This window comes from Bactrocera neohumeralis, chromosome 4 (genome assembly GCF_024586455.1).
Source record: "Bactrocera neohumeralis isolate Rockhampton chromosome 4, APGP_CSIRO_Bneo_wtdbg2-racon-allhic-juicebox.fasta_v2, whole genome shotgun sequence".
Lineage (NCBI taxonomy): Eukaryota > Metazoa > Arthropoda > Insecta > Diptera > Tephritidae > Bactrocera > Bactrocera neohumeralis.
In genome coordinates, this window is record NC_065921.1 from 90,313,581 (window position 1) to 90,335,372 (window position 21,792).

General features: G+C 32.4%; 5 protein-coding genes across 12 annotated transcripts; 3 read left to right on the forward strand and 2 right to left on the reverse strand.

Annotated features, from left to right (window-relative positions):
• Positions 1 to 332: 332 nt before the first annotated feature.
• LOC126757078 (catenin delta-2) lies at positions 333 to 6,026 on the reverse strand. Its single transcript, XM_050470672.1, has 5 exons — positions 5,638 to 6,026; positions 4,125 to 4,988; positions 1,562 to 2,118; positions 579 to 1,495; positions 333 to 520 (listed from the first exon to the last, which is right to left on the reverse strand). Exons 2-5 carry the CDS (start codon positions 4,946 to 4,948, stop codon positions 404 to 406), a joined length of 2,415 nt encoding a protein of 804 aa, XP_050326629.1. The 5' UTR covers positions 4,949 to 4,988; positions 5,638 to 6,026; the 3' UTR covers positions 333 to 403.
• Positions 6,027 to 6,416: 390 nt separating this feature from the next.
• On the forward strand, positions 6,417 to 8,297 carry LOC126757082 (coiled-coil domain-containing protein 25). The gene is made up of 3 exons (XM_050470676.1): positions 6,417 to 6,617; positions 7,042 to 7,133; positions 7,751 to 8,297. The coding sequence occupies exons 1-3, from the start codon at positions 6,545 to 6,547 to the stop codon at positions 8,210 to 8,212; spliced, it is 627 nt and encodes a 208-aa protein (XP_050326633.1). The 5' UTR covers positions 6,417 to 6,544; the 3' UTR covers positions 8,213 to 8,297.
• Positions 8,298 to 8,748: 451 nt separating this feature from the next.
• Positions 8,749 to 9,256, forward strand: LOC126757083 (60S ribosomal protein L39). Its single transcript, XM_050470677.1, has 3 exons — positions 8,749 to 8,862; positions 8,954 to 9,057; positions 9,130 to 9,256. The coding sequence occupies exons 1-3, from the start codon at positions 8,860 to 8,862 to the stop codon at positions 9,176 to 9,178; spliced, it is 156 nt and encodes a 51-aa protein (XP_050326634.1). The 5' UTR covers positions 8,749 to 8,859; the 3' UTR covers positions 9,179 to 9,256.
• Positions 9,257 to 11,233: 1,977 nt separating this feature from the next.
• On the forward strand, positions 11,234 to 13,749 carry LOC126757375 (UDP-xylose and UDP-N-acetylglucosamine transporter). Of its 3 annotated transcripts, none has more exons than XM_050471236.1 (6): positions 11,234 to 11,271; positions 12,096 to 12,190; positions 12,268 to 12,484; positions 12,557 to 12,688; positions 12,959 to 13,138; positions 13,195 to 13,749. In XM_050471236.1, exons 2-6 carry the CDS (start codon positions 12,108 to 12,110, stop codon positions 13,600 to 13,602), a joined length of 1,020 nt encoding a protein of 339 aa, XP_050327193.1. In that variant the 5' UTR covers positions 11,234 to 11,271; positions 12,096 to 12,107; the 3' UTR covers positions 13,603 to 13,749. The 3 variants fall into 3 exon arrangements, with proteins under 3 accessions (XP_050327193.1, XP_050327192.1, XP_050327194.1); XM_050471235.1 differs by having other exon boundaries at positions 11,240 to 11,309; XM_050471237.1 differs by lacking the exon at positions 11,234 to 11,271 and adding an exon at positions 11,638 to 11,807.
• LOC126757374 (calcium-transporting ATPase sarcoplasmic/endoplasmic reticulum type) lies at positions 13,747 to 21,592 on the reverse strand. 6 transcript variants are annotated; one of them, XM_050471232.1, is made up of 10 exons: positions 21,459 to 21,592; positions 18,999 to 19,144; positions 18,913 to 18,930; positions 18,769 to 18,851; positions 16,461 to 18,632; positions 16,276 to 16,391; positions 15,979 to 16,215; positions 15,802 to 15,919; positions 15,610 to 15,727; positions 13,747 to 13,965 (listed from the first exon to the last, which is right to left on the reverse strand). In XM_050471232.1, the coding sequence occupies exons 2-10, from the start codon at positions 19,114 to 19,116 to the stop codon at positions 13,937 to 13,939; spliced, it is 3,009 nt and encodes a 1,002-aa protein (XP_050327189.1). In that variant the 5' UTR covers positions 19,117 to 19,144; positions 21,459 to 21,592; the 3' UTR covers positions 13,747 to 13,936. The 6 variants fall into 6 exon arrangements, with proteins under 6 accessions (XP_050327189.1, XP_050327190.1, XP_050327191.1 ...); XM_050471233.1 differs by lacking the exon at positions 13,747 to 13,965 and adding an exon at positions 14,138 to 14,430; XM_050471234.1 differs by lacking the exon at positions 13,747 to 13,965 and adding an exon at positions 15,126 to 15,398.
• Between the last annotated feature and the right edge of the window lie 200 nt (positions 21,593 to 21,792).

Consider the following 21,792-nt stretch of genomic DNA (forward strand, 5'->3'; position numbering starts at 1 on the left):
TTTTATACCCCTTTTATATTGTAAACTAGCTTTAGTATACATTTATAGAATATCGATATTTCAGTGCACAAATGTGTTAAGTAGGCGTCTTTTCATAATTTTTTCTTTTACCATATTCTCGTATATTATAATACTTGAGCTGTTCTACACATTATACGGACAAGTCGCTTGCATGTTCATTACATTGTGTTTATTGTGTATTTATTTGGATAAGTTTGTCATATAGGTTCCACGGCAAATGAAGTCACGAATTTTCCACAAAACTGCAAAACTTGGACAAATAAATAAATTTAACTTAAAGCAAATGCACCCTGAGGTATCGATATAGCATCTATGAAACATATTCGTAAGTGCATTTTATTATATTTATGAAATATGAAAAGTATTTAAAAGATATAATTTCTCAATTGGAATGATTTCGTCCAACCTCCATTATTGGTATGTACATAGCTGTTTGAGGGTTTTGATTTCTCCGTTGATAAGATTCATTACCTACACCATTGCTAGATGCGTCATCGGTCTAAAATGAGAATCATTGTCAATAAATGTTAATTGTTCAACAATTGCTATTAACTCACCATTTGGCAAAGAAGTGGTGACTCATTACAGCTTGCAAAATCATTTCCTGCAGTATTACGAGTCGCATTATTTTGAGTCCTTTGTATCGTCCGATCTTCATATCTTGTTCGGCCTTGCGATGCCATAGGTCTATTTAGAGTGTTGTTTACATTATTGGGTGAGTTTGGAGAAATGTTATGAGCTGTAAATGATTTTGAAACAAAGTCTTGCTCTTTCCAGCCATTTTTTTTATAAACATCACGTAGCTCATGATGTTGCCACATTGTGAACAAAACTTGACCGGCGAACTTTAATACGCAAGAAGTATATTTTTGACGTTGCTTTGTAATACTTAATAAACGATCAACACCACCGGCGTCCAGCAAAGACCGAGAAAATTCTGGATTTTTCTTTATAACTTCATTAACTGTGGCTAACACTGCGGTAATGGTGTCGTCGGAGGTATTTTGATCGTGCTGTGGATTTCCAGTAGGGAGTTTTTGGACTAAATCTCGCATAGCATACTTTCCGATAAGCTCTTTGTTCCGTTGATCTATGGCAAGATTTCGTAAAGCTGTTGCCACGGCGCAAACTACGCGATCAACTTCCATACGAAGAAGTTCTACCAATATAGGTAATCCTTTTTCCTTGCGAACCGTAGCCCGAATATCAATACTTGGCTGCCAATAACATGCCGAAAGATTCTGAATAGCTCCTGCAGCCGCTTCTAAAGTTTCCGGATTAGAGCAACTTTGCAATAAAGCTAAATAGTACTGCACAACCTCGGGTTGCCATAAAAGCTCATATCGTTTGTGTGATAAACTATTGGGCACAGAATTTTTTGAAGTACTGGGAGTATAATTATTTTCCATCTGATGTTCGCTTTGAGCAGCTTCCTTTTTCTTTTTACTTGTCCCAAAACAGCCAAGATTTTCTCCTGAAATAATAATATATAAATATATATACCCAATTATAATGCTGTTGTAATATGTTAAATATTTACCTTTATAAGAGTTGGATGAAGGCCGGCTTTGTATTGGCATTGGCTGTTTATCGTAATTAGGATCCTCAACTTCTTGACACCGATAAGACAAATTGCGTAAAATACATACACAATTTTCTACCGTTTTATTTCCAATGTTATTCTTTTCTATAGCCATTTTCACAACATATATTAGACACTCCACTAAATGTTCAGAGTTTCTAAGACTGGTTCTGGCAAATTCACCAGCAGAGCTGACATTACGTAGAACTCCCGAAGCATTTCGAAAAACTGTAGAGTAGCATGTTTCTCCCGCACAAACCGCATCCCAACCAGAATGGGGAATAATAATATTACTAACAATTGCGTTTAAGCCCTCGTCAATAATAGAGCGTTTAATGTCTTCACAAGATGACATATTCCACAAAACTCCAGTGACCAATTCCTTTACCTCCGACTCTTGTGTCCTGCACAGCAAATTTACAAGGGCAGTTATACCCCCCGCATTTTTAATAGCTCGTTTATTTTCGTCATTTTGCCTTCCATAGGATAGATTTCGAAGTGCTCCACATGCGTTCCTGAAAATATAAAAGTGTTACAATTAGAATAAGGTGTGTTGCCGACATTACTTTTAAGTTTCATTACATTGATCATTTGCAGTTTTTTTTAATAACAACTTCGACATTTTTTCACTATTTTTTTTTTACTTTGGTATCTACCAACTTAAACTTTTTATTTCATAAAAGTTAGCTGAAAAAGTCAGTATGAAATCATACGAGGTTTTTTCATCGATATATCCATAGAGAGTGTCTATTATTTTATTTATAATTTTTGAAATACAGTCACTCACAGCTTATTTGATGCAGATAGAACTTTTTTGTAAAATTCTATATTTCTTAAAATTTTGCAAAGATGAAAAAACTGAGTATTCAGACATCTAATTTATTTTATTTAATTTAATTTTTCAACAAAACATTCCAAAAAAAATTTCCATTTATTTAGTTTTAATGCAAAAAATTGTATTTGAAAATTCACGTCACAGCTTAAATGATCTCAAAAAAGAACAAGTATTTATTCGTAATTTAAAAAAGTTTGTAGTATTTAGTACTTAGTAGGGTATCCTTTATTATCAATTACAGCTTGAAGTCTATTTGCCATGGAGTCTACCAATTTTTTTGGTGTATTCCGGTCTAATTTGGTTCCACTCCTCCATTATAGCTTTTTTGAGATCGGATTTGTTCTGGATGCCATGTTTTTTAATATTTGTCTTCAAAATAGACCACAAATTTTCGATGACGTTCAAGTCCGGTGATTGTGCAGGAGTTTCAACAATGTGTGGACATTTATATATTAACCATGTTTGCACTATTTGTGACTTGTGCTTAGGGTCGTTATCTTGGTAAAAGCGAAAGTCATCTTCAATTCCCAATTTTCTAGCGCTTTGAAGCAAATTTTCTTGCAGAACTTTTAAATACACATTTGTGTTCATAGTTTCTTCAATAAAAGTTAAATTCCGACCCTATTTGATGACATACATGCCCACACCATAACGTTGCCGCCACCGTGTTTTATAGTAGTAGCACGCAATTGTTGAGGTCTAAGCTCCGTATTAGGTTCGCGCCATATAAAAGGTCTGCCATCTGGTCCAAATAAGTTAATCTTAACCTCATCTGCAAAAAGTACAGTCCTCCAAAATGCTGGTGTCTTATTTAGATGGTCACACGCAAACTGCAATCTCTTCGTTCTATTTTTTGCACTTACAAACGGCTTATTACGGGCTATTCTGCCATTTAAATTTGCTTCCCTTAGTACTCTTCGGACTGTTTCGGGATGGCAATTCTTGCCTAAATCTTTTTTGGCCATTTCTGTCAACTTTGGAGCACTTGTTGTTGGATTTTTCTTCACTTGACGCACTAACCACTTACAATCTTTCTCTGTGAAAATTTTATTTGGAGCCTGTCGTCCTTTATTTACCACACGATTTTCATGCACAAAGCGTTCAATAATGTGTTGAACTGTGGACAACTCCCTTTTTAAACAGCTCCAACACAAACTCCCGGTTTTCTAGTGATGTGCGCGGTCCCATGGTTAACAATTCAAGTTTACGTTAATTTAAATGTGACTTTACATCCAATTCTTTCTACAATTTTCTGTAAACTAATCAAAAAATTCCACTTGCTGCAAATCACGACGAAAAATAGCGGTACTTTTAACTGCATCATTTAAGCTGTGGCGTCCTATTGTCCGTATGTTTTTGTTTTTTTTTGTATTACAATGAAACGAGTGGACAGTTCTTGTATTTTTTTTTTGAATAACTAAATAGAACAATAAATAGAATAAGATGTATGCATATTCAGTTTTTTCGTTTTTGCAAAATTTGAAGAAATATAGAACACTTTACAAAAAAAATTCGATCTGCATCAAATAAGCTGTGAGTGACTGTAAATGTATATGTATATACAAATAATTTTTTTTTATAATTATTTATAAAATAATTTTTTTTATAATTATTTATAAAATAATTTTTTTTTATAATTATTTATAAAATAATTATAATTTATTTATTTCCATTTGACTATCTTACTTGTGGATCTCTGGTACATCGTATGATAACAGACGCACAAGAGGTGGTATCCCCCCTAATGTTCGAGTTCGCTGCTTATTTGGATCATCCATATAACATAAGTGTTGTAAATATGCAGCTGCATTTGCTTTAATTTCGTTATTTGGGTTATTTAAAAAGCTTATAACTTCTGACAGATTTGGATCACGCCATCTCATTGTAGAACATATGTCACTTCCTGAGCCTTCCATTAGCATATGTTTGGGATCTCTTATGTGTGAAACCGAATCCATTGGAGTTAGAGTAAGTTGTGCCATTTTGCTCTGGTAATCAGCATGGCCTTCATATGCTCTTGTTCCATCCGAAGGAAGAGCTGCGTCTGATCCATTAAGATTGCTATCAAATAACAATGGTCTTGGTGAGTACGAGTTGGTGTTGCTTGCTTCAATCGGATAGTCAAAATTAACTTCTGACACGTATCCATAAGCAATGGTGGGATTCTCAATATAGTGCGACTCAACAGGGCAAGCATTAATACCGTAATCAGGTAATTCGTCATACTGTGCTGCTTGCATATATCTTACGGTGGAAACTGAAGAACGTTCTTGAATTACAGACTCATTTTGTTCTTGTGAAGTAGCAAGTTGAACTTGTGGTCCGATTAAACTTGCTGTATTGTGATCCGAACCGTACGAACATTGACCAGCGGCTCTTGAAACCGCCAACTCAGGAGACTTGGTAACGTAGATTGAAGAGTTAGGGAATCTTGGTTGATATTGCTCATAATCTTGTAGAGCTGTATATTGGCAATTTAATTCAGTTTCATTAAACGCTGGGCCATCCATTTTTAATTTTTATTTTTCAAGACAAGAAAGCGAATTTACTCTGAAAGTGAATTCACAAAAAAAGCAGTTTAAAATTCATATTTACAATATTGATAATATTATTATAAAAAGTATAATAGCTGTTACTGCATGAAAACATAACAGATAAAAATATTTTACTATATGTATATGAATAAGAATGAAAGTCAATATTAAACACATATTTCGCCTTTAAGTTATCAGTCAAATGAATTCACACTTGTAAATATAGCAACAATAGATTTTTGAGTAGATAGATTTTAGTTTGAAAATAAGCAAAGCAAAACCACAACTTCTTTCTTTTGAAATTTTGTAAAGTAGTGGTAAAAACAAATATTGCAGATTGCAACAATATTTTCAATAATACACTCTAAGGTTAGACACTTTGACTTAGCAAGAACGCAATGTACTCAATGTACAATTTATATCACAACCAACAGTCTTGGTTTCTATTTTTGTCCAATGAAATTATTTTTAAGTCAACTTTAAATTTTTGATTGAAAGCAAACATTGTTTTTAATTCAAATATTAAGAAAGTATAAGTGTAATGTATAAAACTTTTATGCAAACGGTTTTACATTTTTGATCCGAAAAAACATATTATATTTTCAATACAATATACATATATCATTTATAAACAATTATTTTATCATTATTAATATTTTGCTTACCAATCACGTCATGTTGTGGGTGTCTTTTGTATTACGGGTGTGGTAAAGTATCCAGCCCGTTTTTGCGTAAGATTATTGATTTTTCACTTTTGAACAAAGTGTTTCTTTAATATAAGGGTTACACTAATACCAATGTTTTAGGTTTTTTAGTTTGATAAATGTTATTTCACCTTAAATAATAACTTATTTTATTTAAAAATAGTTCAAAAACTTATCATATTACAAATTCAATTTTTTTCAAATAGCTTTCCACTGGTCAATAGTTACTTTTAAACTAACACTTCATAGGAAAAAATACATACAAAAAGAAATCAGACTTAAGTACTTTAATTGACCAAAAAATTATCCTGTGTCAGAAACGATTTTGATTTATTCCACTGAAAACTATACTCAAATTAATAACAAGCAATTTATTATACTATATTATGGTTTTAGAATACATAGGGTGCTTATAATGCAAAACAGTTGCCGCTTGAAAGAGAGAGTGCAATTTCAATTTTAATTTGGAGGGCGGCAATAAGTTGAGAAAATATTTTAGGCCCTATAAATTTGATTCTGTACATGTATGAAAATATTCAAAGGTTTCTTATAAAATTTTATAATTTCACGCTCGACGAAATTCCATAATACTTTCTTCATTGAAGTGGTTACCGAATTTTATAATTTGAATTACATAAATCGAACGGGTCCCTTGTTCAATACGTTTCAGCTTTAAACACAATATGCTTTTTCTGGATATTTGAAGCTATCTGTGTTTCTGAATTTCAACTGTTTAGTAGATTGGTTTTATTATACGTTGTCCGGCTGTACCACACAAAACTTTAAATATAAAATGTGAAATATGGATCGAAAGTTCCATACTATAAATGAGAGAGGTTTGGTCTGCAACTAGAGTAAATGATAAAAAATGGTGTTCTATTTCAAAAGTAATATTGTGTCACCCCCAGCTTTAATCTACATGGGAAAGGATAAGCATGAAAGTAAATTATGAGCAATGGTTTGATAATGATATTTATAATTAATTTTGTGTGCATATGTATGTATACTATGTGAAACGATTTCAAACGGAAATACATTGTTGTATCACTAGGGATGGGAGTATCCCTTTGGTTATAGTAATAAATCGATGGCATAGTCGAAGTACTCTTCCTATGTTTCTGTTTTTTGATATTAATTATGTTCAAGAAATTGTGTGTTTGTATTTGGTAATGATCCTGTTGTAAGGTGTTCAAGCTGAACGTAAAAAACGTATGTATTTATGATACCCCAAAAGGCATTGTAAAATTAATGGGCCAGATTATTTTTGTTTTTTAAATTTCTTATTAAGAATTATTGTCACACTCTCAGAAATAGGAAAATTTGCGCCACATATTAAAAATTTATTAATTAACATTCCACTTACAGATGAAGAACTTATACGTTGGGGATGGCCAGAAGATGTTTGGTTTCATGTTCACAACTATTCTTCTGCTCATGTTTACTTAAGACTCCAAGAGGTATTCTTTCTTCTATAAAAACTAAACATTATTTTATATATTAAGTATATACGAAATAAATAACATTTAGTATTCACAATTTGTCATATATAAAAACAATAAAAGAGATGTGATAGGTAGACTTTCAGTGCTCGATTCCTATATGATTCTAATAATTTGAATGTGCAGAGTTAATAAACTTAAAGCCGTTTTCTCGCTTTCGTCAGTTAAGTTTTTGTTAACTTTACCGAAAGATGTAGTAATTAAGAAAACTCCCCTAGAAATCAGATAATCACCAACTGAAGATATACATATTAACATAAATATATACATAGTTATAGTTAATAACAAATTTTAATTGGACGTAGTGAAGCTCAAATTTGACATTCATTCATTCATAAATGAATAAATTGTCATCAAGATGCCGTCCTCTCGGATTGTTGGGAAGGCTCTGTTAGAATAGAATATAATTGAGAAGTCTGAAAAAATTGTAAGGATAATTTTATGGAGCATCAAACATCATACAATTTCGAATATTTAGTATATTTTGAATTTAAAATTTAATTCGGGAAATCTGCATATCTTAATATATGATTTGGTTCTTTATTTTTTATTTTTATTTATTTTTTTTTATGTAGGGTCAAACTATAGATGATATTCCACAATCTGTTCTCAACGACGCTGCTCAATTGGTAAAATATAACAGCATTCAAGGAAACAAGATAAATAATATAGACGTCGTTTATACATTATGGTCAAATCTCAAGAAAACAGCTGATATGGAAGTTGGCCAAATAGGATTTTATTGCGAAAAGAGTGTTAAAAAAATCCGTGTTGAAAAAAGAGTGAATGAAATTGTAAACCGACTGAATAAAACGAAAACTGAAGACCATCCAGATTTGCGTCGTCAAAGAGAAGAAAGGGACTCCGAAGAGAGAAGGGAGAAGAAACATATTTTAAAAGCTCAGCGGGAAAGGGAGGAAGAAGAAATAATGCGCCAAAAACAGGAAGCAGAACAACGTAGTTATGATAAATTGTTTAAACCTGAATGTATGTCTAGTAATTATGATGATGGAAATGACTCTGATGATTTTATGTAACAATAAAGTAGTAAGCCAGATAATAAGAATGTATTTCAATCCAACCATTACCAAATAATACACTAAGTGTATATTTAATAACTTTTTTTTATCGTTTTAATTTTTTAATGTTTCGTACTAATTAAGTAGTTTCAAGTAAGATGTATTATTTTATTAAATGTATATAAAGTAAATTCTATTAAAGGTAATGCAGATTTTACAAAGTTTGATAAGCCTGTCAAAATGAAATAGAAAAACATATAAAAATTTGGTTAGGAAAGGAGTTTGGTTAAGAATTAGCATAGAAAATAACATGCAGCAGCGAGCAATGATACAGTGGGTGCCAACACTTAAAATCTTTTTCAATTGTTAACAATTTTAAATAGTGTTCGGTCTGTTTGCATTGCAAATGTAAAACTCCCATTCCGTACTTTGTTTAAAAAAAAAAGAACTTAGATCACACAAGTAGTATATCTTTTATTACTTACAACTTTATTCTATGTCGTGTGTGGCCACCTTAAGCCACATCAGATTGCAAAAAAATATAAAGGTCATCTGGCAGTACTAAGTTATCGATAAAAAAGATTTCAATAACTCTTCACTCCTATCACTAATTTGTGTTTTCGTTCTTTTCGTTCTTTTCTCACTTGTAAGGCAAAGTGCACAGAATGGTTAGTGACCAATCCGTTTAAATTTCATACATCAATTCACATTTATAAAATAAATTTATACCCAGGAGTTATTGATGTTATATTGTTTCAGGCGGCGCATAAATCTTTCAGGATTAAACAAAAGCTTGCTAAGAAGCTGAAGCAGAACCGTTCGGTTCCTCAGTGGATACGTTTACGTACTGGAAATACAATTAGGTAAAATTTTTTTGTGAATCTCTAAAATTTTTTGAAGACAAAGTTAAAATGTTTCCATTCTTCTTCTTACAGATACAATGCAAAGAGACGCCACTGGAGACGCACAAAGTTGAAGCTGTAAATGAATCTTTTATTAGTTGTTTGCGGTAATGCAGCGCACTATATAAATTCAATAAAAGTTCATTAAAAAAACGAATAATTTGTGAGATATATTTGAGTATTTTAAATATAATTCCCGAAGTGTGTAGAACAAGACACAATAACATATTTTAAACTACGAAAGCTCTTCTAAAAACGTGATAACGCTTGTATATAATTTGCCAATTTTTATTTATTTTGCTTGATCCTTGGATTGTAGGAAAATAGTTGATAATGCTGATCGGGACCTAATGCTTCCTCAGTTTGCATTCCATTTTTTTTTATCAAAAATGAAACCAATCTAAGACTTGCAGTGAGGTTAGGATAATGTTATTTACAATATCATATGTACGTTTTCGGTAATATGTGTGTGCTCCTATAATTTATAAACTCTCCATTGTAACATATAAGAGCCCAGGTGTTACAATTTATCTTCCCATTGTTAGTAAGGGGATTTTCAATCAGAGAAATCGCATCATTCAAAAGTCATGAAGTGACTTCAGCTGCCAGCTGGCTCTATTAAAAAAAAACAAGCGCCAGAAGAATCACATTCAAAAGTCATGAAATTACCTCACGCGAAACTGGCTGCCAGCTGCCTCTATAAAAAAAAGCACGAACCTTTCCTGGTCAGTGCTTAGGTGACTCGTGCCCAAAAGTGATGTGATTTGGAAATCACAAGGTAAGGCCAGGGAAAGCTATATTCGTTAAAGATAATCGGACACGGCACTTGGCCAGTGCTTAGGAGAGTCTCACACCTCAATGTGACATGATTTAAAAGCCATGAGGCGAACCTAACAGCCAGGTGGCTCTATGTAAGTAAAACTGTCTCATTGACTGGACAGTGCTTAGCTGACTCGTGCCTCGAAGTGATGTGATTTGGAAGTCACAAGATGAGTGCAGGGAAAGTTAGCTTTATAAAAGAAAATCAGACATCGTGCCTGGTCAGTGCTTAGGTTTCCTTCCTGGCTCGCACCATAGAAGTGATTTGATTTAGAAATCCCAAGGTAAGTTCAGGGAAAGCTAAGTCCATAAAAGATAATCGGACACGGTACTTGGCCAGTGCTTAGGTGACTCTCACACATCAAAAAGTCATCAGGTGAACTCACGCGAAATTGACAGCCAGTTGGCTCTATTTAAGTAAAACAGTCACCGTGTCTGCCCAGTGCTTAAGTGAATCTCGCGGCTCGATATGCGTGATTTCGAAGTCATACGATGACTTTAGGGGATGCAGTAGTTATTTGGCTCGTGATTAGGTGACTCTCGTGCCTAGATTTGATTTTATTTGGAAGTCACAAGGTGACCTAACTGGAGGTGGTTGGAAACACGATAATAATGTTCTATGGAGATACACGCTTTCGTTTATACCACAGGAAAAGTGAAATATTCTTACATTCTCTGCATCGTGAACCTTTTGAAACATATACCAGAGAACGTTTAATATTAAAAGTCAAAGTAAGAGCGACGAGGAAAGACGAAAACATCGCGTTGATAGTGTGTAAACCTATATAGAAAAAATACTTACATATGATGTACATATATAATATATAAATCTATATAGGTTATACAAAGCTATATAGAAAATATATAGATCTATACAGGTTTGTATAAACCTATATGTATATAAAATAAGTAAATCTATATAGGTTTATACAATGGATAACACGCTTTATGCTCTTATTCGTAACATTTCGGCGCTATGCAAGTCAGCATTACTTCGCGTTTAGAAATTCTTTTCATAGTTGCCATTGAGCCTGATTGTGGAAATTTTAATTTCACCATCTATTTTGTGTGTGTAATGCACAAAGAATGTAGAAATATAGAGAAGGTTCAATCTTCATTCTCTGTGGAAATATGGAAATCAGTTACGTAGAATGGATAGATCTTATATTTAATTAGAATTAAACGAAAATTAAAAATCTTTGCTTTTTTATTAAAGAAACACCAACATTATTAACAAAATATGGCATCCATGCAAATGTAAAAGATAATAAGATGAATTCCCAAAATATTTCTTATTAAAATTATTAAATTTCTTTTACTTCAGGTGCGACGTGGACGAAGACATTCTGATTTAAAGTAATTTTCTCTTATTTTTAAATAGTTTATTTCAACTAGTAAGTTATATAATATTTACTATATGTAGTTCTTGTAAAAAAATTACTATATAATTTGAGATACATATTTGTGTGGGTTAGGAATAAGTTTTATTAACTTTGTTTTTCAATTATTCAAGAGATGAATATATAAATAATTTAAATGAAAATTGAGGTGTTGTGGCGGCCAAATAGATGAATGCATTGCATTGCATTACATGACATGCTTCACAAGTTGCATGATGAGTTTAATAACAATGAGAGGCAATAATGTTTCAAAGGGCGCCATACAAATTTGTAGGCGGACGGATATATGTATATTAAGTTGTTGTAGTCGTTATCTAAATCTCGGTTGAGCGGTAAGGTTCAAGTTCGTTTCCATTCGGGCGGGAAAGGAAGCCGGCTGTGTCGAAGCGGTCGAATCATAAGGAGGGGAGTGTTGGATTCGTTGGTCATGCAAAGGGGATTCGTTGCACGCAGCACACTTATCAAATTTGTATCTAGTTGCTGATAGTAGCGGTACACGTATTTTCCTCTAATTCGGTCCTTTATAAGAGCTCTATTTTGAAGTTTTGTTCAAATTCTATATCTCAAAGTTTTAACCACTAGATAGTATTTTAGATTCGCTTATGCTCTTTATTTAATTATAAATAAAGGACTTTTATTATGACTTTCCATCTTCCAACGATTGACATGAACTAAATAAAAGCTATTTAATGTTTTCGTCTTTCATTTAAATTTCTTTCTTTCGTAGTTTGCAATCAAATACTAATATACATGAAGGTTTAATAATCACTTCCTTTTCAGATCTTTAAAAAAATGAATATCAAAGCACTTACGGCTGTAATATGCGTGTTTGTGGGATGCTGCAGCAATGTTGTGTTTCTAGAGTATCTTGTAAAGTAAGTTTTCGTGAGCACACTTTTATATTTCAGATAACCTTATTTTAATAATTGACCTAACTAATCTCTACTTTCAGAGAAGATCCCGGAGCTGGGAATCTTATAACATTTTCACAGTTTCTGTTTATTGCTCTTGAAGGGTTAGTACATATAATTGCGTCTCGCGATTTTGTGCCCAAAATACCTCTGCGTAATTACTCCCTTCTTGTGATTCTGTTTTTTGTAACAAGTGTGGCCAACAACTTTGCGTTTGACTTCAATATACCAATGCCTTTACATATGATATTTAGGGCTGTAAGTAAATTTAAATAGCCTAAAAGCTAATAAATACCATACCAATATTGATTTCCGCTTAAAATGTTGCAGGGATCACTTATTGCTAACATGATAATGGGAATAATTATTTTGAAAAAGAATTATCTTTTCTCGAAGTATTTATCCGTTTTCATGATAACCGCTGGAATTGTGTTGTGTACAATTATTTCGGGAAGTAGTGTGGTAAGTGTAAACAATTTTTTTCATATGAGACCCTATATCATAATATATGTATATATCGATGTAAAGTCGGTATGGAGTAGATGGTAAGGCAAAATTAGTTTACTGTCAGTTAAAATGTTTTCATATTCCCTCCTTTATTGGATCTTTTCGCGTGAATCTTAAATCGAGTTTACTATTACTTCATATCCGACCTAAGCTACATTTTCGTATGAACACCGTTTTTTAATAATTTACTACTAGATTATAAGAATTAAACTTTTTGTTATTTAGAAAAGTGCCACTATCAAACCAACAGAGGCCCTGGATGTTGGATATTCCGACTTCTTTATATGGACTCTTGGGATAGGTTTACTCTCCATTGCTCTTTTTATATCTGCATATATGGGCATTTGTCAGGAAACTCTGTACAAGAAATTTGGCAAATATCCTCAAGAGGCTCTCTTCTTTACGGTAAAGTTCATACAGACAAAATAAGTCACTTAATTATTATTATTGTTCTTTTACAGCACTTGATTCCCTTACCTGGTTTCATTTTTATATACAAAAACATTTGGGAACATTTCAGTATTGCTACAGATAGTGAACCAATGGCATTACCAATAATTTCTATGATTGGGTTTAATGTTGAAATTCCTCAAATGATATTTTATTTAATGTGCAACGTTATTACGCAGTATCTTTGTATAAGATCGGTATATATTTTAACAACTGAGTGTGCTTCATTAACAGTTACGCTTGTCGTAACATTGAGGAAGTTTGTATCATTGCTTTTTTCTATTATATATTTTAAAAATCCGTTTACAATTTACCATTGGATTGGTACGGGACTGGTTTTTTTCGGAACGATAATCTTTACTGAAGTAGTTCCACGAATTTCTGAGCATATGCAACTTAGGAAACATAAAAAAGAATAAATCAGTAAATGGTGTATATGCGTTCACGTTCTTAAAAACCCATATATATTAAGTTAACGTAAATTGTAAATAGGCTTTTTTGTTTGGTAACGAATTTAATATAATTTGTGTATATGCTTGGATAAAATAAAAATTCAACAGATGTAATTGGTTGTTGTACGTTTTTTTATTGCACAATCCATGAGAATCACATTGCTAATTTTAAACAAAATCATTTTTTAAATTTTTTAATATCTTAAGGATATCGATATTTTTATTTTCAACTTGTAGACTAAGATGTGTGTAGCATTCCGCTTTTTTGCGAGTGGATTTGAAAACATTGGTCATCTCCTGCTTACCATTTATCGATAATGACGTCAGGAACTAAAATTAATTATTTTTCAGATTAATAAATAAATATAAATGCGTAAATGTGAAATATATGCAAAGCATATAAGATTTCACATCAAAAATCTCAAATATTGTTTAAAGCCTCGGAAAAAGTCTTGGATGGGAAGCTGTAAATAGAACTTAACGGTATAAATAAACTTCAGTGTAATTTTTGGGTATTTGATATTTGGGTGTCGTTTAAATCGTGGCGTCTTACATAATAAAATTAATTAATATTTTACAAATCAATGTTTAATGCAAAGGGATATTTATTAAACCATAGCAAGGCATCTTTTTAAATGGTCAGGAATCATAGATAGTGGGTAATGTATGGTTTTCATCCGTGATTGTTGGAGGACCGGTTAAGCAGATTGCATCACATATGAATTTGTCATTGTTCTTTTTCTTATTTGAAATATTATACAGCAGACTCTTTTTTTTAGTGGAACGTGGGGTTGACTAAAAAGTGGAATTGAAAATTATAGATGTATTTTGGTTGGTATTATGTTGAGTATTTTAATTTGGGCAAGCAGCAGAGGCACGTACAGAAATTGCGCACTTTTTGTTAAGACAGCATGGCACCTGAAAATTATAAAACTTAAAACGCCCTCAATGCAGCGAAAAAATATGCTTTCAGAAAATTATTCGTAAGTCTAACTTATGAACCGGGTTATTGTACATTTTAAAACAACGATAAATACAAAGAAAGCTTAACTCCGATTTAAGATTGTAAAAAATATAAGGTATTTGCAATTCAGTCATTTGATATGGTGTTAATGTTAGCATAATTTCAGACCTTATTGGCAAGAGTTATTTGTTTATCAAACAACGACAAATTATCGTTCGAGAGCAAACCAGAATTCCTTTTTTTTAGCATCGAATAATTCAGCGTAACAAAAATAGTTATTAAAAATATATGTATCATAATAGAAACACAAATTTATTAGTATAAGTACATTGCTATTTAATCGGTAGAAATTTTGATTTGAACTTTGAGAACGATTTGCTCAAATATTGTAATTTAAATCACTTTAATAAAAAAAACCCTTAATAATAAAATATTGCATGTTCATGCGATTTTAAATTAATAATTTTGTATGACTCCATCAGACTATTAAAATGCGAAGTACATAATATCAATCGAAAAATTTGAATATTTTGTACTTTCATAACTTTATATTTGGAGATTCCGTGTGGCTTTATTGAAATATTTTAGAATATTATGCCTCAATTTATCAGTTTCCCAACTAAGTAATTTTGTGAACTTGTCATACATTTAATTATTGCAAATTAATCTGGAGTATTTTCCCTAATGATCTTAAAAAAATTAGTAAACATTGTAGGCATTACTATATTGTTATTGGTTTAATTACCTTAAAATATTTAAAAATAACATTCTCCAAGCTCCTAATTTCAGCAGCGTAATGCTAAAGCATTAAAGTTTAAATATATATGTATATGTCATATGGAAATTAGTATAGAATTTTAATTAAATAGTTATTTTATCTAATTTTGCTAGAATTATGTATGTATGTAAGTTATTTAAACCAACTATTTAAAGCGTCATTGCATACAAGAGGCCAAAGAAAACGGCCCACATCAAAACAATCCCATGCATTTTTAGAATTGGGCTCTCACCGTCAGTAATCTTTCTAGCAACGAATTTCAGCGTTTCATCTAATAAAACTACAGGAATTGAAAATTTCATCACAGTTAGCCACTCTTCCCCTGACAATGGGGTTACTTGGAAAACGGTCTTAAAAAAAGGAGAAAACAAATATATATACATATATATATATATATTGAGAATATTTTATACTTAACACTTACAGAAAGGACTTCCACATAAAGGATAACAAAATGAAGTGTGAAGGACAGAGCCATTGAACCAATTAGCCACATATTGCACCATGGGGGCATAGTAATAAGGGACTGATTTTCTGAAAGGCTGCGTAAGAAAGAATTGTGTAGTAATTATTAGTTGTATATATTGGTTTTGTTTGTTACCTGTTCATAGCGTTCAGCATTTCAATTGTAACAAGCACGGATAAAGCCATGGTCATTGCATGAGGATCACTGAATATCTTACAGTCTACTCCTTTAAAGTCATCTCCTGTACCAGTACATGACAAATGATGTGTCAGTTGCCAGTAGGTTAAGTGAGGGCCTGTCTCAGCAAAGATGAACCACCAAGCTGCAGCACCAACTGTGGCAGCACCAACATAACCACCAATAGCCATGTATCTATAAGTAGATTATTATTTTTAATGCATTGACAATATATATGAAGATTTAAATAAATACCGGAAGAACAACCATCCAGAAATAAGACCTTCGTCGGCTTTGCGTGGAGGTTTCTCCATAATATCCAAGTCAGGGGGATTGAATCCGAGAGCAGTTGCTGGAAGACCATCTGTTACCTGTATATATATACATACATTGCTTAATTAGTAATTTCTTTAATTTGCAAATTTTTGAATATTACTTACCAAATTAACCCACAATAGTTGTACAGGAATCAAAGCTTCGGGTAATCCTAAAGCAGCGGTTAAAAAGATAGACACAACCTCGCCAATATTTGAAGAAATAAGGTAACGAATAAATTGCTTCATGTTATTATAAATAGCACGACCTTCTTCAACAGCAGATACAATGGATGAGAAGTTATCATCAGCCAACACCATCTCAGCGGCTGATTTAGCTACAGCAGTACCTGAACCCATTGCAATGCCAATTTCAGCTTTCTTAAGAGCAGGGGCATCATTGACACCATCACCAGTCATAGCAGAAATTTCATTCATGCTTTGTAGATATTCAACAATTTTTGATTTGTGTTGTGGCTCTACGCGAGAAAAGAGCCGGGCTCGGCCACAAGCCGCTTTTTGCTCTGCGGGTGAAAGATCATCAAATTCACGACCGGAATATGATTTATTAGCAGTGTCTTCGTCTTCACCGAAAACACCGATGCGACGGCAAATTGCTTCAGCGGTTGCCTTGTTATCACCAGTTATTACAATTACTCGGATGCCTGCTGCTCGGCAACGTACAATAGAATCGAAAACTTCTTTACGTGGAGGATCCAACATACCCACGACACCAACAAATGTTAAATTTATTTCATATTGATAGAATTTGGTGGAATCTCCCAAATCCATTTCATCTGGCCGCATAGGACTATCCGCTACAGCTAGAGCAAGACAACGCAAAGTATCTCTTCCAGTACCATACTGTCCAGTCAAAGCCAAAATTTTGCTCTTAAGAGTTGAAGTCAGTGGCACTTTGCTTGTTCCAACACGTGCATGTGTACAACGTTCCAAAACACCCTCGGGCGCCCCTTTTACGAATAATTTTGGACCAGTTCCCAATCGGGATGCTTTCAGTGGTGTACAGTATGAAGACATTGATTTACGGTCACGGGAGAACTCAAGAGTGAATTCCTTTTTCCACTTCGTTTCGATTTCTTGACGCACAACAATAGCGGCGGAACGACGATCGAGGCCAGTCTTATTGACACTGAATGGATTCAATTTTTCAGCAAGTACAATTAAAGCCGTTTCTGTGGCTTCACCAACCTTTTCGAAACATTGTTTGAACTCATTGTAATCGATTGCGGAATCATTGCACATAATACAAATAGTAGCTAACTCCTGAAGGGCTTCATATTCCGAAGCTTTTACCCGTTGGCCTCCCAAGAAGAGCTCACCCAAAGGTTCATATGTTGATCCAGTCAGTTCAAACTCGAGGAAACTACTGTCGCTACCTTCAACCTTTTCGAAAATAAACATTCTTGATACCGACATTTGGTTTGTAGTTAATGTGCCAGTCTTATCTGAGCAAATCACCGATGTACAACCTAATGTTTCTACAGATGGCAATGAACGAACAATAGCATTTTTTTTTGCCATGCGGCGGGTTCCCAAAGCCAAACAAGTTGTAATTACAGCTGGTAAACCCTCTGGAATAGCAGCAACAGCCAATGCTACAGCAATCTTGAAGTAGTATATAGCACCTTTTATCCACGAACCGCCATGAGCGGGATCATTGAAATGACCAATATTTATTGCCCATACAGCAACACAAATAATAGAAATCACTTTTGACAGCTGCTCGCCAAATTCGTCCAATTTTTGTTGTAATGGAGTTTTAATTTCCTCTGTCTCTGACATTTCTGTGCGAATTTTGCCAATCGCTGTATTCAAACCCGTACCAATGACCACGCCTCGAGCTTTACCAGCTGCCACATTTGTACCCGAAAATAAAATATTCTTTTTATCCTGGTTAACGGCGCGTGGATCAGGAATAGGATCTGTGTGTTTTATAACAGACACCGATTCACCAGTCAAAATTGATTGATCGATTCGTAAAGTAGTGGAGTAGATATGTGTTAGTCGAATATCAGCAGGAATTTTATCTCCAACGGATACTTCAACTATATCTCCAGGAACAATTTCCTTCGCTCTAATTTTCTGAATTCCAGATTTATCTTGACGAACTACTTTACCCATTTCTGGCTCATATTCTTTGAGGGCCTCGATTGCAGACTCAGCATTTCGTTCTTGCCATACACCTACGACGGCATTTGCTATCAAAATTAAAAGAATAACTAAAGGTTCTACAAATGCTGTGAATGTATCCTCGTGCTCTTCAAATAAAGCTAAGACCTGAAAAAATATGAAATCAAATTTTATAGTACAGTCAAATAATTGAAATTATTCATTTCTAAACATATGTTTGTGCATACATACATATATGTACGTACACACATTATAGATGAATTTAAAAGAAAATTAAACTTACAAAAGAAATGATAGCGGCCAATAACAGAATTTTCACAAGAAGATCGTCAAATTGTTCTAAAACAAGTTGCCAAATAGTTTTTCCTGAAAAAAATTCCTTTTTTGTTAATTAATTTATTTTTTTAGTAGAATATACTTTAAATACCTTCCTCCGTAGGCAGCTCTGAAAGAGAAAGAGTAGAACAATTAGTAAATTTAACAAAAAAAATTTAAACATATAATAAATATTACCATTTGGACCATATTTTTTTTGATTGGCTTTAACTTGTTCCAATGTAAGTCCGCGTTCAGAGTCTGTGCCAAAAAAGTTCAAGGCTTGTTCGACGGTTTTAGCGTGGCCGTCTTCCATTGTTACTGATTATCGACGCGCAGGAATTCTGTAAAATTAGTATACAAATTTAAATTCAATATTATATTGCATATATGTAAACAGTTTTGTACGATTATGACATGAGAAATGTGAAGAATAACGCATTGACTTGTTAAAACTTATTGCAGACAATTAATCTTTGATTATATACGATTTGATTAAAAACCATTTTTAATAAGCATTGGGATTTTACACTGCAGGCTACCCATTGCAATTCCTTCTTTTTATATTGGGTTGTTAGTACTTCATTAAATAAATGTATTTATGCACTGGTTAAAACAAATAAAATATTAACTAAGTTTATTTGATGCAATAATTATGACATTTGGAAATGGTCATTTGATTTCACTGTATTTGAATGACGTGGACTTTTTTATCGAAAAATGTCGAATTTAAAAAAAATACTAGTTCTGGACTGTTGTGCCATTCGTTTCTTATATGCAATATGAAACAATTTAACAATTTATATATTTTCACATACTTTGTTATGTTATCAAAATTTTAAGGTCCAGTTATATATTTCATTACATGATTTAAAGCACTAAAGAATACTTAAATAACTAAAAATACTCTTATACATACATAGATAATTTTAAAACGAAACGTTTGTCACAATTTATTGTAATAAAATAATATTAGTGATCACGTTTTGAGCATTAATTCCACAAAAAAAAAGACCTTAAGTCCAATATGAGAGTTTTTGAGCATACGTACATATTTCTCTAAATTATATCCAAATTGCATTTACTTGGTTAGATCAGGAGGTAGTCCGCTGCACTCCTATTTTTTGACAAATTCCCAGCAACCAGAAAACGACACTTTGAACTATGTACATTTACTTAATACCCTTAAATACTTTAGTTTTAATTAAATCGTCATAAATTGTATTATTTTATGTGCTACTTTAGTAATGAGAAATACTAAAAAAAAGACAAGCGCGATGGTGAATAATGGTGTAGAACGCAACGTTATACGATATGGAGGAAGCATGGCCTGACAGCTGGCTTTTGAAGTGTTGCCAATTAATAAAAAATAATTGCAAAACACTCAGAAAAAATGCATGTGATTGAAAACCGCAAAATTTTAAAATTACATATAATACATCAAAAAGGTTTCCCAAATGATGATAAAAAAAATGAAACAAATTATTATTTAAATTAATTAAGTTCATTTATCGTATTTATTTCAAACTGTGTATATTCCTATTTTGTAAAATTCTCTTTAACATGTTAAAAAAAATTCTCCGAACATTTTATATTCATAAAATGAAGTTATTTACAAAAATAAATCAGAAAAAGCAAATCTGGTTTCCTATTTAATATTTAAGAACCCGAAATTTTTAAACGACACTAAATAAAAGAACGAATTTTAAATCTATTATATTTTAATATACTTACATATATTCATCACAATACCTTGAAGAGTACAAGTATATGTGAATTGATGCATATATGTATGTATATACACATATATTTTTACGACGGACGGGCATACAAATTCATTTGTATGTATGTTCATTTCATGCAAGTAAGAATATGCAAAATGGTTTATTTCAAATATATTAAAAATAATATTTAACTACAAAATAAGATGATAAGGGAAAAATTTATAGATCTACCCAGTGTGAAATATATGTATGGTAATTTCCAAATATTTGAGTAACCGTTGAATATACATAGTCTTAGCCAGTCTAATCGTCAATACTATTAAAAATTAACATATATTTTATCATCAGCCTTTAAGGTAAAATATTTCAATGCTAAGATTGTGAATATGGTATATTCAGTATTTGAATATTGCGCAAACTCCATAGATGCCTTGGTAAATATGAAGAGATGATAGTCGAATTATAATGTATGCACGGGTATAATATACATGTATGTACGTATGCTAATGTGAGTATCCATAGGCATTATCACCGTTGCCCAGGAGACTGTCACATGGTCTGTTCCAATTCGTTTCAATGCTTAGTATTCTAAAAATAATTAATTTTATAATAGATTTAGAAATACATCTTTTCTTGACATATATCATTACGAAAAGCTTTTGTTGACTTCATTTAATTTCGAAGAACTTTATTAAATTTTTAACCTCGTCATAGATTTGCAGGTTGCTTAGATATTATTGCTTGAAAATTAACTAATTTACACTTTACACTTTTTCAAAATCACAAGAAACTGGTTGAGCTCTTAACTTTAAATAACTATTTCTTTATTTTTCGATAGATTAAAAACTGAAAAAAACTTAACATTTACGGATTTATCGTAACAAATAGCACATCAAATTTTCAATAAATTACTTCCAATTTTTAAAAAACTTACACAAATTTTTTACTCGGCGTCAATAATTAAAATTTTTAATTTTTCTTATTGCGAAACAATGTTTAGCCCAGCCGAAAATAAGAGCTAAGGAAAGATCGCGCTTTTGAAACGATCGACGGCGACTGAATAAAATGAGAACAAATGCTTGATGAGAGTGCCTTTCAAAATTACAGAAATCTTTGATTTTGGCAAAATTCCCAAACAGACAGACTCTCTATCACCCGGGAAAATACTTTTGGCACATAAAATTTTCTAAACAATCTCATTTCATATATGATATTTATCACAAAAAAAAATGTAAATGTGTTTTATATTCTCAATATTACTGTGGTAT

What these genes read in the sequence shown, in the direction of transcription:
- LOC126757078 (XM_050470672.1), bottom strand. Translation starts at nt 4,948, where the DNA reads ATGGATGGCCCAGCGTTTAATGAAACTGAATTAAATTGCCAATATACA. An exon ending in GATGTACCAGAGATCCACAA is followed by an intron (nt 2,119 to 4,124) that starts GTAAGATAGTCA and finishes TTATATTTTCAG; the next exon opens with GAACGCATGTGGAGCACTTC. An exon ending in CACCACTTCTTTGCCAAATG is followed by an intron (nt 521 to 578) that starts GTGAGTTAATAG and finishes TTCTCATTTTAG; the next exon opens with ACCGATGACGCATCTAGCAA.
- LOC126757082 (XM_050470676.1), top strand. Translation starts at nt 6,545, where the DNA reads ATGGTGTTCTATTTCAAAAGTAATATTGTGTCACCCCCAGCTTTAATC. An exon ending in GGGAAAGGATAAGCATGAAA is followed by an intron (nt 6,618 to 7,041) that starts GTAAATTATGAG and finishes TTCCACTTACAG; the next exon opens with ATGAAGAACTTATACGTTGG. An exon ending in TTTACTTAAGACTCCAAGAG is followed by an intron (nt 7,134 to 7,750) that starts GTATTCTTTCTT and finishes TTTTTTATGTAG; the next exon opens with GGTCAAACTATAGATGATAT.
- LOC126757083 (XM_050470677.1), top strand. An exon ending in CGTACTGGAAATACAATTAG is followed by an intron (nt 9,058 to 9,129) that starts GTAAAATTTTTT and finishes TTCTTCTTACAG; the next exon opens with ATACAATGCAAAGAGACGCC.
- LOC126757375 (XM_050471236.1), top strand. Translation starts at nt 12,108, where the DNA reads ATGAATATCAAAGCACTTACGGCTGTAATATGCGTGTTTGTGGGATGC. An exon ending in TTTCTAGAGTATCTTGTAAA is followed by an intron (nt 12,191 to 12,267) that starts GTAAGTTTTCGT and finishes CTCTACTTTCAG; the next exon opens with AGAAGATCCCGGAGCTGGGA. An exon ending in TACATATGATATTTAGGGCT is followed by an intron (nt 12,485 to 12,556) that starts GTAAGTAAATTT and finishes AAAATGTTGCAG; the next exon opens with GGATCACTTATTGCTAACAT.
- LOC126757374 (XM_050471229.1), bottom strand. Translation starts at nt 19,116, where the DNA reads ATGGAAGACGGCCACGCTAAAACCGTCGAACAAGCCTTGAACTTTTTT. An exon ending in TGGCCGCTATCATTTCTTTT is followed by an intron (nt 18,633 to 18,768) that starts GTAAGTTTAATT and finishes ATATTTTTTCAG; the next exon opens with GTCTTAGCTTTATTTGAAGA. An exon ending in TCTGGATGGTTGTTCTTCCG is followed by an intron (nt 16,216 to 16,275) that starts GTATTTATTTAA and finishes ATCTACTTATAG; the next exon opens with ATACATGGCTATTGGTGGTT.